This window comes from Eumetopias jubatus, unplaced genomic scaffold (assembly GCF_037043125.1).
Source record: "Eumetopias jubatus isolate StellerSeaLion01/CBP00866 unplaced genomic scaffold, mEumJub1_p1.0 scaffold_3, whole genome shotgun sequence".
Taxonomy (NCBI): Eukaryota; Metazoa; Chordata; class Mammalia; order Carnivora; family Otariidae; genus Eumetopias; species Eumetopias jubatus.
Genome location: NW_028274809.1, coordinates 123,194,487 through 123,209,243, shown reverse-complemented (window position 1 = coordinate 123,209,243; position 14,757 = coordinate 123,194,487). Strand labels below are relative to the sequence as shown.

Below are 14,757 nucleotides of genomic sequence, written 5' to 3'. Positions count from 1 at the left end.
TCTGCCCATTTCTTGACTGGATTAGGCATGGAGAAATATTTTGATTTTCTCTACTAAGTGGATTCATTGGTTTATTCTGGGAAATAAGAGTAGGGCAATTTGGACTCTTCCTGGATGTTATTCTACTGTATCTCTGAACTTCCTACTCTTTGTAGTCTTGGACGGAAAATATCTTTGCATAGAAGCCTTGGGTGATTCTCGGATGAGTTTGGGAAGCCAGGAAGAAAAACCAGAATTACTGGGTTGGACGGCTTTGGTGGAAACCAGAGGTTCAGATGATAACTCTTCTTCCTAGCATCTGTAGAAGGGAAAAGATCAATGATAGTTATTTGCACAGACAGAAAACTATAGAATGACAAAACAATAGAAGATTACAAGTTGAGCAAAAAGGGCTCAGGTAGTTTAATTCACGGGGTTTTGCTTAGATTTCAGTTGTATGGGACAATTAAATATGTATAAATGATGCATGGACAACTGTAGGCTGTTCCTTTAAAGTGTATTCCTTAAGTATGACTTCTGGTTTTGGAGGCCAAAATGTTTTTTTCTTTTCTTTTTTTTTTTTTTAAGATTTTATTTATTTATTTGAGATAGAGAGTGAGAGAGAGAGAGAGCCCAAGAGAGGGGGTAGGGTCAGAGGGAGAAGCAGACTCCCTGCTGAGCAGGGAGCCGGATGTGGGACTTGATCCCGGGACTCCGGGATCATGACCTGAGCCGAAGGCAGTCGCTTAACCAACTGAGCCACCCAGGCATCCCAGAATGTTTTAAATCTAATGTCTGTAGTTTTTTCAGTGGAAAAATATGTGATATTCATATACTTATTTCTACATTGTCAAGAATAAATTGAGTACAGTCAAGTTCATCTTTATTGTTATTACAGCTTATGGTAATTATAAATGAGCAAGGAAAACTAGTGTCCAATTTATGTACTTTTAACATAAGCTACGTGTAGTTCAGACCTGTGTAATTTCTCTGTGTTATCTCCTTAGGTGTTCTTTTATGATGTCCTTTGTACTTCCAAAATTAGAAACTTTGTTCAGTATTATAAGATGCATTCAGATAACCTCAAAGAAAAAGAGAACATTTTGACTTTGAAAGTAGTTTTAAGCAGATATTTTAGAGAAAAGAGAAAATGTTCTAAAGTTGGTGCCGAAAACTTAATAAGAAGACATTATGTATTCTGTGTAGGTCTCTGAAGGAAGATGAATTTGGCTGAGATTTGTGACAATGCAAAGAAAGGAAGAGAATATGCACTTCTTGGAAACTATGACTCATCAATGGTATATTACCAGGGGGTGATACAGCAGATTCAGAGACATTGCCAGTCAGTCAGAGACCCGGCTGTCAAAGGCAAATGGCAACAGGTAAGGCAGATTCAAGTATTCAGTGAATGAGGGCAGTAGTTTATTATACTTGAAAGACCAGAGTTGGAAAATTAGTTGGAGGTTTTGTAAATAGTTCTTATTTGTCCAAATACTGAAATATATTTAAAATGTACTCTGAATAATTTTGTCTTGCCCAGTTAATATTTTATATATTTTTCATAGCTTTCATGAGACATATTTTGAGGATATTTAATTCCAATTGAATGTACTTTCAATTTTTTAAATTTTCATGATCAGTCACCTAGTTGTGTGTGATCACAAATTTTTGATATAAGGTATTTCTACTTGCCCTTTCCCCTTTCATTTTTACATGTGGTTTTGACCATTTCATAAAACTTTTCCTTTAAGAAAGTTTCCTCTTCTTTTGAAAGATTCCCTACAAATTCAAAGGAGTCAGTAATCTAATAAAACTAATATATTTGCTGTCTCTTGATTGTACAACTTGATTATATAATAGTACAGTTAATAAAAACTTGAATTAGAATTTCCCCACTTATTCTTAAAACTTAAAATCCTTTTAAAATTAAAAGTACAAAGTCAAGCATTTCTTTGAAGTTTCCATTTAATGTACTAATGCCTTTCAAGTGTTTCTTTTAATTTTTCCATGTCAGAAATTGATGTTTCACTACGTTTTCAGGGTAAATTTGGCTTGTTTTCCGACTTAAGCATTACCAAATATGTTGAGTGAGAACAATATACTTGCTTTAACCCAAGTTGAATTTTTAGTTGTGTTTTTTCTATTCTGCATACTAACCATAGGCAAGAGTGGTTTATTAGCTTGGAAATATTTTTGACAATTTCTTAATTGTGTTAAATAGTGACCATTTCTATTCAGATATTTCTACTATGTTTATTTCCATTAGGTTCTGTAATTTCATTTCTCCAAGTATATAATTGCGTATATTAGCTAGCAGTTGAATTTTACCTAGATTTTTCTTTTCTCTGCTTTATAGTAAAGTGTGCTTTCTGGTAAAAACAAATTAGAATTGTTAAAATGAATTTATAAATATAATTTTCAATCTATTATCTGTTTGCCTTTGAAAATTAGTTTGGTCTCAAAGTGTGAAAACACAAGAATTTCTACATAGTAGGTATTCAGTGAAGTTTCTCAAATATGGGAAAAATCTTGCCTTTGAACACATAATGAACTTTATCCAACACTTGAAAGAATTTAAACAAGTTCAGAAGACTTCAGATTTTAGATGAAGGAGAATTTACATAAAAATTGGAAATGGGTAATGCTCAGTATTCTAGCACTTCAGGTTTTCAGATGCTCATGACAGGCATTTCATACTTAGTGATACTAGGAGTAGGAAATGCTGGTGAAAATTTTGGCTGATAATTTTCTGAAAGCTATTTACAAGTATATTAAAAGGATTTAGCATAACATTTTAGATTTCTGGGAATGATTAACTTGTTCCTGACTTAGTTCCTTGTTTTAAATTATATTAACGGTCATCCCATTCATTAGTAGAAATAAGAATTCCATTTGGAAAAATATATAACTACTTCCCTTACAACAAAGTGTGTAATGTATTTTTTCAATCCAGTTTCTGCCCTCCTATCTATATTACTTTAAATAGTTCTTTGTTTTTTAATATGTTTTAATGATTCATTTTGCATACTTGGAGTGACATTGAGAAAACGTGCATTCTTTTTTTTTTTTTTTCCTTTGAAAGACTTATTCTAGAGAGAGAGAGAGAGCACAAGCAGGAGGGGCAGAGGGAGAGGGAGAAAGAGAGAATCTCAAGCTGACTCCCTACTGAACACAGACCCTGACATGGGGCTCAGGCTCATGACCCTGAGATCAGGACCTGAGCGGAAACCAGGAGTGGGACACTCAACCGATGGCACCACCCAGGCACCCCGAGAAAACTTGTGTTCTATAGCAATTTATTACTTGCCATTCATATAAACTTTAAACAGTTTCCAGCATAAAGGTTATTTTCTTTTAAGGTTCGGCAGGAATTATTGGAAGAATATGAACAAGTTAAAAGTATTGTCAGCACTTTGGAAAGTTTTAAAATTGACAAGCCCCCAGATTTCCCTGTGTCTTGTCAAGATGAACCATTTAGAGATCCTGCTGTTTGGCCGCCTCCTGTACCTGCAGAACACAGGTAAATGGGACTTTATATTCTCTTTAGGTACTTTTATAGTTAATTTTGATACTCAGAGTGAAGAGAATGAAGCTTTATTTAAATGAAGAATAAAAAAATATCTTGTGGGGTGTGCAAATTTAATACTTGTTTACAATTTTCACACCGATAGGTTTATAGAGTTCATTTTTGATACAGAATAGAAGTAAATCATTTGTTGTGTATATTTTAGAATGTTTTACTACTATAAATCATAACAATAGAAATCTGCTAGTCCTAAAATTTATCAGTTATGTGAAGTCTTTTAGATTTTCTGTCAGCATCAAAACTTGGATGGCTTTTTTGCTTTAAAACTTTTTGCTTTAAAAGAGTCTAACAACTTTAGATGAAATGGTGGACAAATTGGATTCATCTGGTCGGGCCCACAGCCAGTTTCCAGAGTCATAGTGTAGAATGAACCTTATTATTCCTTAAAAGTTAAAGGTTAGATTTCCTAGTGTGGCATATCAGGCTCTAAGTTTATCTCCCTGATGTGCAGCCTATGCATCATCTATATTAAACCTGTCTCTTGCTCTTCTTTCCTTTTTGTTTTTGCTCAGTCTATTCTTTCTTCAGGGGATTCCCATGATCCCCATCTGAGCAACTCATAGTCATTGTTCCAGTCTCAGCTCAACTGTATTTTTTTTCTCTGCAGCCTTTCTCAGTTTGCTCAAACACAGCAGTTTGTTCATAGCAGTTACTATGTTGCATTTCTTTGTCTCTTCACAAAATTAGGAGCTTTGCTAGGGCAAGGGCCATGTTTTTATTTGCTCAAAACAAATAACAAATAAACTTTTATTGCTAACACAGTGTTTGGCACATAATAGGCATTCAACCAACATTGAATGAATAATTCCATTAATTTCACAGTGAGAAAACTGAGGCCTGAGAGACCCTGACCTATAAGTTAGTCTAGGTCCGGATCCGAGTTTAAGGGCTTTCTGGCTTTCAGTCTCCTTGATTATGAAGTGGTATTGTGGCCAGAATGTTGCATCATAGAAAATAAATTTCCCTTTGGTCAGTAGCTATGATCATGTGTTTAACTTGTTGCTCTCTTGAAGTTTTCTAAAAGCATTTAAAGAACTATGAAAAGTGGTTAATTTATTCCTTCAGGGTTTTTTCCACTGAGTTACAGATAATTTTATGATACCCATTATAAAAACACTAGATGATGATTCCTTTCTAAGGTCTACAACAATACAGCCCTTTTCACAGATGTAACCACTTTCAGGTGTTTTGCATTAAGGTTACCATTATCTTCTCAAAAGGCAACGTTTCAGGAGTCATAGGGTTGTTACCATGGAAGTTCCAAACTAAATACCGAGAAAAAGAAATAATGGCATTTTGATTTATCAGAACTTGAAAATTTTGTGTATATATGTGTGATAAAATACCTTAGTTTTTTTTTCTGAAAGTCATTAATTCAGAGGTCTATTTCTAGTTTACAGCTTAAAGCTGACAATAACTTCATTTAGATACAGTTGACATATAACATTATGTAAGTTAAGGTGTATATATGTGTTGATTGGAGATATATATATATATATATATATATATATATATATATATATATATATAGCAGTTTGATTACCATGGTAGCATTAGCTGATACCTCCATCATGTCATGTAATTATCTTTTTTTTTTTTCTGGTGGGAACAATTAAGATCTAGTCTCTTAGCACCTTTGAAAGTTATAATATAGTATTGTTATATATTAGCTCTATGCTGTATATTAGATTTCCAGGACTTACCTATCCACTAATTGCAACTTTGTACCCTTAAACATCTTCCCAATTCTCCTGAGCCCCTGGTATTTAATTCTGTTGTTACAGTTTTGATTTTTTTAGATTCTACATATAAGAGAGATCCTATAGTATTTGTTGTTCTCTGACTTATCTCACTTAGCATAATGCCCTCAAGGTCCATCCATGTTTTTGAAGATGGCAGGATTTCTTTCTTTTTCATGACTGAATAATATTCCATTACATACACATATATGTATGTTCATTCATGTGTTGATAGACACTATGTTGTGTTTCACCTCTTTATTCTCGTCTCTCTGTTGATAGACACATTGTTTTCATATTTTGGCTATTGTGCATAGTGCTGCAGTGAGCATGGGAGTGCATGTATCTCTTCCATATCATGTTTTCATTTCCTTTGGATATATACCCAGCAGTGGAATTGATGGATCATTTGATAGTTCTGTTTTAATTTTTTTTTAAGATCATTTATTTATTTATTTGACAGGGAGAGGGAGTGGGAGAAGGAGAGGGAGAAGCAGGCATCCTGCTGAGCAGGGAGCCTGATGCGGGGCTTGATCCCAGGATGCTGGGATCATGACCTGAGCCAAAGGCAGATGCTTAACGACTAAGCCACCCAGGCGCCCTTGTTTTTAATTTTTGATGAACCTCCATACTGTTTTCCATAGTGGCTGAACCAATTTACAGTCCCACTAACAGTGAACAAGTGTTCTCTTTTCTCCACAGTCTTGTCAACACTTTCCTCTTGTCTTCTTGATGATAGCCATTCCAACAGGTGTGAGATGATATCTCATAGTGGTTTTGATTTGAATTTTCTTGATAATTAGTAATGTTGAGAGTTTTTTTCTGTACCTGTGGGCCATTTCGGATGTCTCCTTTGGAAAAATACCTGTTTGGTTCCTCTGCCCATTTTTTTAATTGGATTTTGTTGTTGTTGTTGTTGTTGTTGAGTTGTAGGGGTTCTTTATGTATTTTAGATATTAACCCCCTTATCTGATACATGTTTTGCAAATATTTTTTCCCATTGAGAAGATTGCCTTTTCGTTTTTTGATTATTTCTTTTGCTGTGCAGAAGCTTTTTATTTTGATGTAGACTTACTTGAGTTTTGCTTTTGTTGCTTGTGCTTTTGATGTCATATCCAAAATGTCATTGCCAAGACCAATGTCAAGGAGTTTCTTTCCATGTTTTTCTTCTGGGAGTTTTATGATGTCAAGTCTTACGCTTAAGTCTTTTAAATTCAGTTCAAGTTCATTTTTGTGACTGGTGTAAGGTAGGGGTCCAATTTTATTTTTCTGCTTGTAGTTATCCAATTTTCTCAACACTATTTGTTGAAGAGACTATTCTTTCCCCATCAAGTATTTTTGGCTCTCTTGTCAAATATCAGGTGACCATAAATACAAGGGTTTGTTTCTGCATTCTCTGCTCTGTTCCATTGGTTTCCATGTGTGTATTTATGTCAGTACTATATTGTTTTAATTACTAAAGCTTTGTAGTATAGTTTGAAATCAGGAAGTGTGATGCCTCTGGCTTTGTTCTTATGATTGTTTTGGCTATTTGGGGTCTTTTGGGGTTACATACAAATTTTAGGTTTTTTTTTTTTTTCTATTTCTGTGAAGAATGCCACTGGAATTTTGATAGGGATTGTTGTGTTGAATGTGTAGATGGCTTTGGGTCATATAGACATTTTACCAATATTAATCTTCCAATCCATGAACATGGGATATCTTTCCATTTGTTCGTGTATTCTTCAATTTCTCTCTTTAAAGTTTTGTAGTTTTCAATGTACAGATCTTTCACTTCTTTGGTTAAATGTATTCCTAAGTATTTTATTGTTTTTGATGCTATTGTGAATGGGATTGTTGTCTTTCTTTTCAGATGTTTCCTTGTTAGTGTATAGAAACACAACTGACTTCTGTATGTTGATTTTATATCCTGCAACTTTACTGAATTTGTTTTAGTTTTAAGAGAATTTTGATTGAGTCTCTAGGGCTTTTTCTGTATAAGATCGTATCATCTGCAAATAATGACAACTTCTTAATTTCTGATTTGGATGCCTTTTATTTTTTTTGTCTTGCCTAATTGTGCTAACTAGGACTTCCAGCACTATGTTGAGTAGGAATGATGAGAGTGGGCAGCCTTGTCTTATTCCTGATATTAGAGCAGAAGCTTTCCATTTTCACTTTTAAGTATGATGTTAGTTGTGAGCTTAATTGTTTGTGGCCTTTATTATGTTGAGGTATGGTCCTTGTGGAGTTTTTTTTTTTAATCACAAAAGGCTGTTGTATTTTGTCAAATTTTTTTTTTTTGCATCTATTGAGATGTTCATATGATTTTTATTTTTTATTGTTAATGTGTTGATTTCTGTATGTTAATGTGTTATTGTTAATGTGTTGATTTCTGTATGTTGAACCACCCTGATGTCCCAGGGATAAATCCCATTTGGTCTTGGTGTATAATCCTTTTAATATATTGTTGAATTCATATTCAATGTGAATATTTTGCTAATACTTTATTAAGAACTTTTGTATTCCTGGGGCACCTGGGTGGCTCAGTCAGGCTCCCTGCTCAGCAGGGAGTCTGCTTCTCCGTCTCTTTCTCTGCCCGTCATGCCCCCCTCCCCCACTCATCTGCTCTCTCTCTCTCTCAAATAAACAAATAAAATCTTAAAAAAAAAATTTTTGTATTCCTTAGGGATATCAGTCTATAGTTTTCTTATAGTATCCTTATCTGGCTTTGATATCAAGGTAATGCTGGCCTTGTAAAATGAGTTTAGAAGTTGTCCTCTCTTTTTGATGTTTTTGAAAGAGTTGGGAAGGATTTGTGTTAACTCTTCTTTAAATGTTTGGTAGAATTTGCCAGTGAAGTCATTTAGTCCTGGGAATAATTTACAACATAGGAAATAATTGTTAGAGTACCATGATGTATTTCAAAAAACAGTGGCCACAGATATTAATTCTAATATTTGTGGCTCAAACTGAATAAAAAAGTGTGGCTGGCATTTGCCCATTGATGAATACTTACCTGAAAACTTCTCCTTATTAGAGAAATGTTATGCCATTATTTCCTTTTATTTGTCCTCCCTTAGATGCTCATAACACAGAAATTATTTATTTTTATGCTTGTGTTTTAATCCTGACTCTTAATGAAAGCGACAGATGAATGGACCAGAATGTATTTCTATGAACCTCCTTTCTCCATACTAAATTAAAAGAAATTTTCCCTGTATGTAGACGTTGTATATAGTATTTTTTTTTCTATACTATATACAGTGGATATAGTATCCATTGTTTAGATCAGAATAAAAAGCAAATCCAAGACTGTATATTGTTTGGGGGGGGATAAAGGTTCCCATTCCCATGTGTATCATCAGCAACCACGGAAAAACACCTAAAAACTTCACAAGGTTCTACTGATGAAGGAATTCTGTATAAAACCTTGAGTATTCATGGGCTGATAAAATAAGTGTAAGTTTTAAGATTGTAAGTTTAGTGTTGAAAGTTTTGGGAGGTTAGAGTTGTAGGATATATTTTTCTTTTACAATTTTGTTTCTTCTACAGGTCACATAAAACAAAACGTAATGAAATTTTCACCTAGAGATAGTGATTAGTGGACATATTCCTTAGATATTCTTAGTTCAATGGGAAGACTCTTAAGTCCATGAGATCCAAGTTTGAATTCTGTTCTTGCCACTTACTTGCTTCTGGACCTTGAGCGAGTTATTTAATCTCTCCAGATGTTAGTTTTGTTATGTAAAATGGGAATCTCTACCTCATGGAATTAACTAAAAAGAGTTTAATGTGTAAGACAGTAACTGACATGTAATGAATAATTAAAATGAATGGGCAACTCTGGAATGAAGTACTATCATTTTTTTCAGATAAGTAATAAGAGAATAACAATTAAAAAATGATAACTTTCCTCCCTGCTCATTCTGCATAAATCCTTTGTTTTCTGAAACATTTTGAATATTTGTCTTCTCTGGCAGAGAAGATAATGGTTTTTTAAATGTCCAGGTCTTGTGAAGTTGGTGATCATTTTCAGGGAGGGATGACACTAATTATTGGTCACTTACTATATGTTTTATAACCTCCCATATTTAAACCTCCAAGGATCCCATGAAATAGCTACTATTATTGTTTACCCGTATTACTACTGCTAACTTATTATTATGAACTCCATTTGCAGCTGAGGAAATTGAAGCTTATAGAGTTTGTTATTTTCCCAAAGTCATCTGAACAAGTAAGTGGCAGAACCAGGATTTGAACCCAGATCTTCTCAACTTATTTATGTCCACTTTACTGCATTACTTTCCTACACATATTCAGTGATATCTGTGGGTTTTAATGTATATCTGTATATCCTATACATACATAGATCTATCATCTACTTATTAAATTTTTATTAGAGGTTATAAGAGAATAAAGCTGAAAATAATGAAATAAGTATTGATATTTTAAATATAGTTAAATTTTTTTCTTTTGCTGAAATTTCTTTTGCTGAAATTACAGTGTGAATCAGTAGGAAAATAATAATTTACTTTGTTTTGTATAAAATGTTTCTGGGATGCATCTGATGTATTCAGCATTAGCTACTAATTTAGGAACCCTGCTTGTGGGTCTGTCCTTTTCACTTAATGGACTTCTAACACAAAATTTCTCTGTCTCTGTTTCTGCACACCAAGGTAATTTGTAGACTATGGTCTCCAGCATGGTTTGCCACATTGTTTCAAGGTATACCTTATATGTCATGCCTCTGCTGAGTTTAATCAGGATCCTGTTTTAAATCACTAGCAGCTGCTTGGATTAATCAAAACAATCTTTGAAAATGAATTAGATTCATTGTCTTAAATGTGAGGAAATTGAGCTACAAATGTCTTATAATAGGAGATAGTGGCAATATTAGAACTAAACTCCAGAAAGAGGGAGCCTCCAGATCATTCTTAGTGTCCTAAGTTAAAGGGTATTTTGTATTAATTAAATTACTTATAATATTTTCCATGTAAGTTTATTAAGTGCATTCTCTTTATTTTTAAAATTTTATTTATTTGAGAGAGAGAGTATGAATGGTGGGGAGGGGCAGAGGGAGAGGAAGAAGCAGACTCCCTGCTGAGCAGGAAGCCCCATGTGGGATTTGATCCCAAGACCCTGGGATTCATGACCTTGGCTGAGGCAGACGCTTAACTGACTGAGCCACCCAGGTGCCCAAGTGAATTCTCTTTAAAGAGGCCATTTGAAAATGGTCTCTCCTGGTGAGATGTGAAGCAGTGGAACAGATTTTGTGCATTGGAGCAATATTTGATATAGCATATATTTAATAAACTCTTCTTTATTCAACTTAAAAAATAAATGTGTTAAGTCTTTTTAAGTTACAGCTTTTGGGACAGATGGCAGTAAGAATAGGATCCACAAGCCTGAAATTAATCATTTGGCTTATTCTGTATAGGTAAAATAGAATTCTAATAGGCCCTCTATTGTTTTATCTGGAACCAAGGAAAATGGCATAATGTGTTTCTCTGTACATAGAAACAGTAAGATTGTTTTTTATCCAATTTGTGCTACTCTTAGGATTTCAGCAAAGAGGAAATTCTTATTGATTTGGTATTAAAATTGTTGCTTTGTTTCTTTGGGTACCAAAGTAGATTAAGTTACTGCTAGTATTTTAAGTCCCAATTTGCAGTGGAAAAAGATCAAGTAAGGCCAATGTCAGGTACTGATAAGAGAGTAGACTAACATCTCATCCTTATAGACATTTCATCCAGGCTCTTGCTGTTATTTTCCTGGGATCAAGAGTCAGGAGAGCAAGTTTTCTGTGTGTGTTTTTGTTTTTAACAGTTCCACTACTAATTGAGTAGTCCTCCAAGTTCAGTTCCCGTCTCCTTGCCTCATTGTTCCCCCTGTAAAATGTGTATTATGATGAGATTGTTTTGTAAAATTGTTTTGAAGTCTTAGGAAGAAAAACACTGTATCATTGATATATCCAACATATATTTTATGAACATTCACCATATGCTAAGCATGATCTTTGGCCTTGTGGAAAGTGTAAAGGTAATAGACACCCCCACAGACCTTGGCCTCCAGAAACCAGTAAGAGAAAATAATGTAGGCATCCTGGAAAGCTTGAGCTAGGGTGCTGGCACCTATTATATGCCAACTACTGTGTCATATATCCCAGTACTGTGCTGGGGATATGGTGGGATTCAGAAACAGACACATTCCTTGCCCTCTGAAGCATATGGTCTTGTAAAATGAGTGTGAGAGCCTTTAGTGAGGTAAAAGGATAGGATTTGGTGATTAATGAAATATAGAGAACTGAGAGAAAAATTGGAGCAGATGATTACATTGCTAGATCAAGCTGTTTAATAGGAACTGGAAATGAGAGAGATTAGGGTTAGTCTTAGTTATTTAGGAACTGTCAGCAAGTAAGGAATTTTAAGAAGGAAATTTTAATGTCATTCTTTATATGGTGGAATAGGTTATTTGTCTAATATGATTGGCAGGTTGGGATTATACTCATTTTTAGAGAGAATAGAGTCCTATTCTCTTCTAAAATTCTGTCTCTGGAGGATGGAGTGGCTTTATTTTTAGATTGTTGGTAGAATGCAGCTAGCAGTGTTGATTAACCACAGTAACTGACATTTATTGAGTTCCTAATTGTGAATCAGGTCCTGTGCTAACAAACTCTTTACATGCTTTATTTCTTAATTATCACAATCATCCTCTAAAATAGATACTATTACTATCATCTCTGTTTTTTTAGAAGAAGTTAAGGTTTCATGGTTCTATTAAGCAACTTTATCTAATTCTGCATGTAGGTAAAGTAAGATAAGGATTTGAAAATTGTATTGGATTTAGCAACATGGAGCTCACTGGTGACTGTGATGAATAGTTTTCATGAAATGGTACTGAAAAATGGAGTGGGTTCAGAGAATGGGAAGAGAGGAATTGAAAACAATGAGTATATGTAATACTTTCACTGAGTCTTGCTGACAAGGGGAGCAGAGAAATTGAGTGGTAGTTGGGGAAGACACAGCCAAGATTTGTTGTTTTATTTATTTTTTTAAAGATTTTATTTATTTTTTTATTTGACAGAGAGAGAGATACCGAGAGCAGGAACACAAGCAGGGGGAGTGGGAGAGGGAGAAGCAGGCTTCCCACAGAGCAGGGAACCTGATGTGGGGCTTGATCCCAGGACCCTGGGGATCATGACCTGAGCTGAAGGCAGACACTTAAAGACTGAGCCACCCAGGTGCCCAAGATTTGTTGTTTTAGAGAAGAGAGGACTGGCAGGCTGTTTGTAGGCTGGTGAGCATGCTGCAGGGGAGGGGGAAGCCATTGATGCCAGGGATGGAGGGGACAACATCAGGGGCAATGTGCTGGAGTGGACAAAGGGAGATAGGGTCTAGTGTATAAGTGCAGCTGATTCACAGTAACTGGAGGGAAGGCCAGTAGTTAATAGAGTATGGATGTAGAGAAGTGGGTAGATACAGAGGTGAGCATTTATGGAAATTCTCTTCTGGTTATTTCAATGAGGGAAGAAAGGAAGCAAGATCATTTGAGAGTGAGGACAGAGGGAACAGATGTTTTCCCAGGGTCTAAGTTCTGATCAAAAGTATCCTAAGAGTGGGAAGTCATTTTATTTGGCTATTTTATATTATTTTGATTCTTTTATTTTTAAGTTTTCTCTAGGGAGCATTTGTCTTATTTTGTAGAATGCAGTTACTCATTTGAAACCTTTATTTTGGAATTCTAGATATTTATTACAATAAGTGCCTAAAAACTTGGTATTTCTACCGTTTTTTTTATGTTACAGAAAAGACAACTGAAAGATAGAAATTTTAATTCATTAGAGATAAACTAAGGAATGGGAACAAGATAGTGGTAAGTCAGAATGAAATCTAACACATTACTTTTAAATTTGGGAAAAAATCTTTGCCTTGCTGCACTTGAGCTACTGTCAGTCCCTCTCGTTGCTCCTTTGGCAAACTGCCGTCATGTGTACCCGTATCACCTTTCACGGCCGTGCTTTCCAGAATAACTAGAAATCTTGGATCGCCATCATTGTGGTATTGGGACTGAATTCTTGAAGATTACTTCCTAATTTAATAATGGAATGCCTATTCTCAAGACTTACTATATTTAACTTTTGTAACATTTGATAATGTTTACCATCTTTCTTCATAGGAACTTTCTTCTTAGGGCTTCTATGACATTACAGTATTCCTTTTTTCTTCCTCTTTTTCTTTTTGGATTGTTGCCTCTTTCTCTTAATCACTAACTCTTTCTCGCTAGTCCCCATCCCTCTGCTCTTTATATATTCAGTTCAGCTCAACATACCCAGCACCCACTTTGTACTAGGCACTATGGATGCAAAAGGGAAGGAGGAAGGAGGAAGATTCCTGCCCTCCAGGAGCTCAGATTCTAGGAAGGCTGTTTCCTTTGCCAGGAGCTTGATAATTAGCCAGACTTTGAGGGTTCATCCTAACTTTGTCACTTAGTGTCTGTGAGGACAAGCCATTCAGTCTTTCCCTCATTTTCCTTCTCTGTAAATTGGGGATCAATGCTACAGTTACCTTGTGGGTTTATTTTGAGAACTGTATGATTGAATACAAGTAAAGTGTAAAGAACAGCCAGGCACATGGGATGTGCTCAAAAAATATTTGTAGTTTTCATCACCCATTCCCCTAGTCCTCAACCCAACCCCGCTAGGTATTTAGATGACTAATGTCCTCACCTTATTTAGGTCTTTGTTCAAATGTCACCTAGAAAGTCTTACCCTGACCACCTTATTTATAATATTTGTCCCCTTAGGGGGAGGGGCAAAATGGGGAAAGGGAAGTTGGAGGTACAGGCTTCCATTTATAAGAGTGAATAAGTCATGCAGATGAAATGTAAAGCATAGGGAATATAGTTAGTGGTATTGTAATAGCTTTGTACGGTGACAGGTGGAAGCTACACTTGTGAGCACAACATAATGTGTAGAGATGTTGAATCACTGTGTTGTACCCATGAAATTAATGTAATGTTATGTGTCAGCTGTACTCAGAAAATTAAAAAATAATTTACCCCCTCACTTGTCATCACTCTGTCCCCTTACTCTGCTTTATTTTTCTTCATAGTACTTACTGCTGCCTAATATTATAGTTTGTGTTTATTGTTTATCATCCTTACTACATTGGAAGCTTGGTAAGGTCAGAGCCTTTGACTTTTTTACTGCTGTACCCTCAACACCAAGAATAGTGCTCAGCACAGTGTAGGCATTCAATAAATATTTGTTGAATGAGTGAGTGAGTGAATAAAATACTTATTTAGATTTATTCATGTGTTTACTAATTGTTTTGTTCACCATTCCTTGCATTTCACTCCTTCTAGATTCCATTTCTTCTTTGAAGTATATCCTTTAGTAGTTCTTACACGCGTCTCTCTTAGTGGTAAACCCTCAATTTTTGCCTCAAAATATCATTATTTTCCTGTCACTTT

The 14,757-nt window shown here is 35.1% G+C and overlaps 1 protein-coding gene across 3 annotated transcripts in view; it reads left to right on the top strand.

Annotated features, from left to right (window-relative positions):
• The window catches only part of KATNAL1 (katanin catalytic subunit A1 like 1), an 83,463-nt gene that overhangs the window by 19,336 nt on the left and 49,370 nt on the right, over positions 1-14,757 (top strand). For all 3 annotated transcript variants that reach the window (XM_028105595.2, XM_028105584.2, XM_028105592.2), the window contains exons 2-3: positions 1,186-1,361; positions 3,339-3,499. In XM_028105595.2, the coding sequence (XP_027961396.1) occupies positions 1,200-1,361; positions 3,339-3,499 (323 nt within the window). In that variant the 5' untranslated portion in view covers positions 1,186-1,199. The remainder of the gene's footprint in view (positions 1-1,185; positions 1,362-3,338; positions 3,500-14,757) is intronic.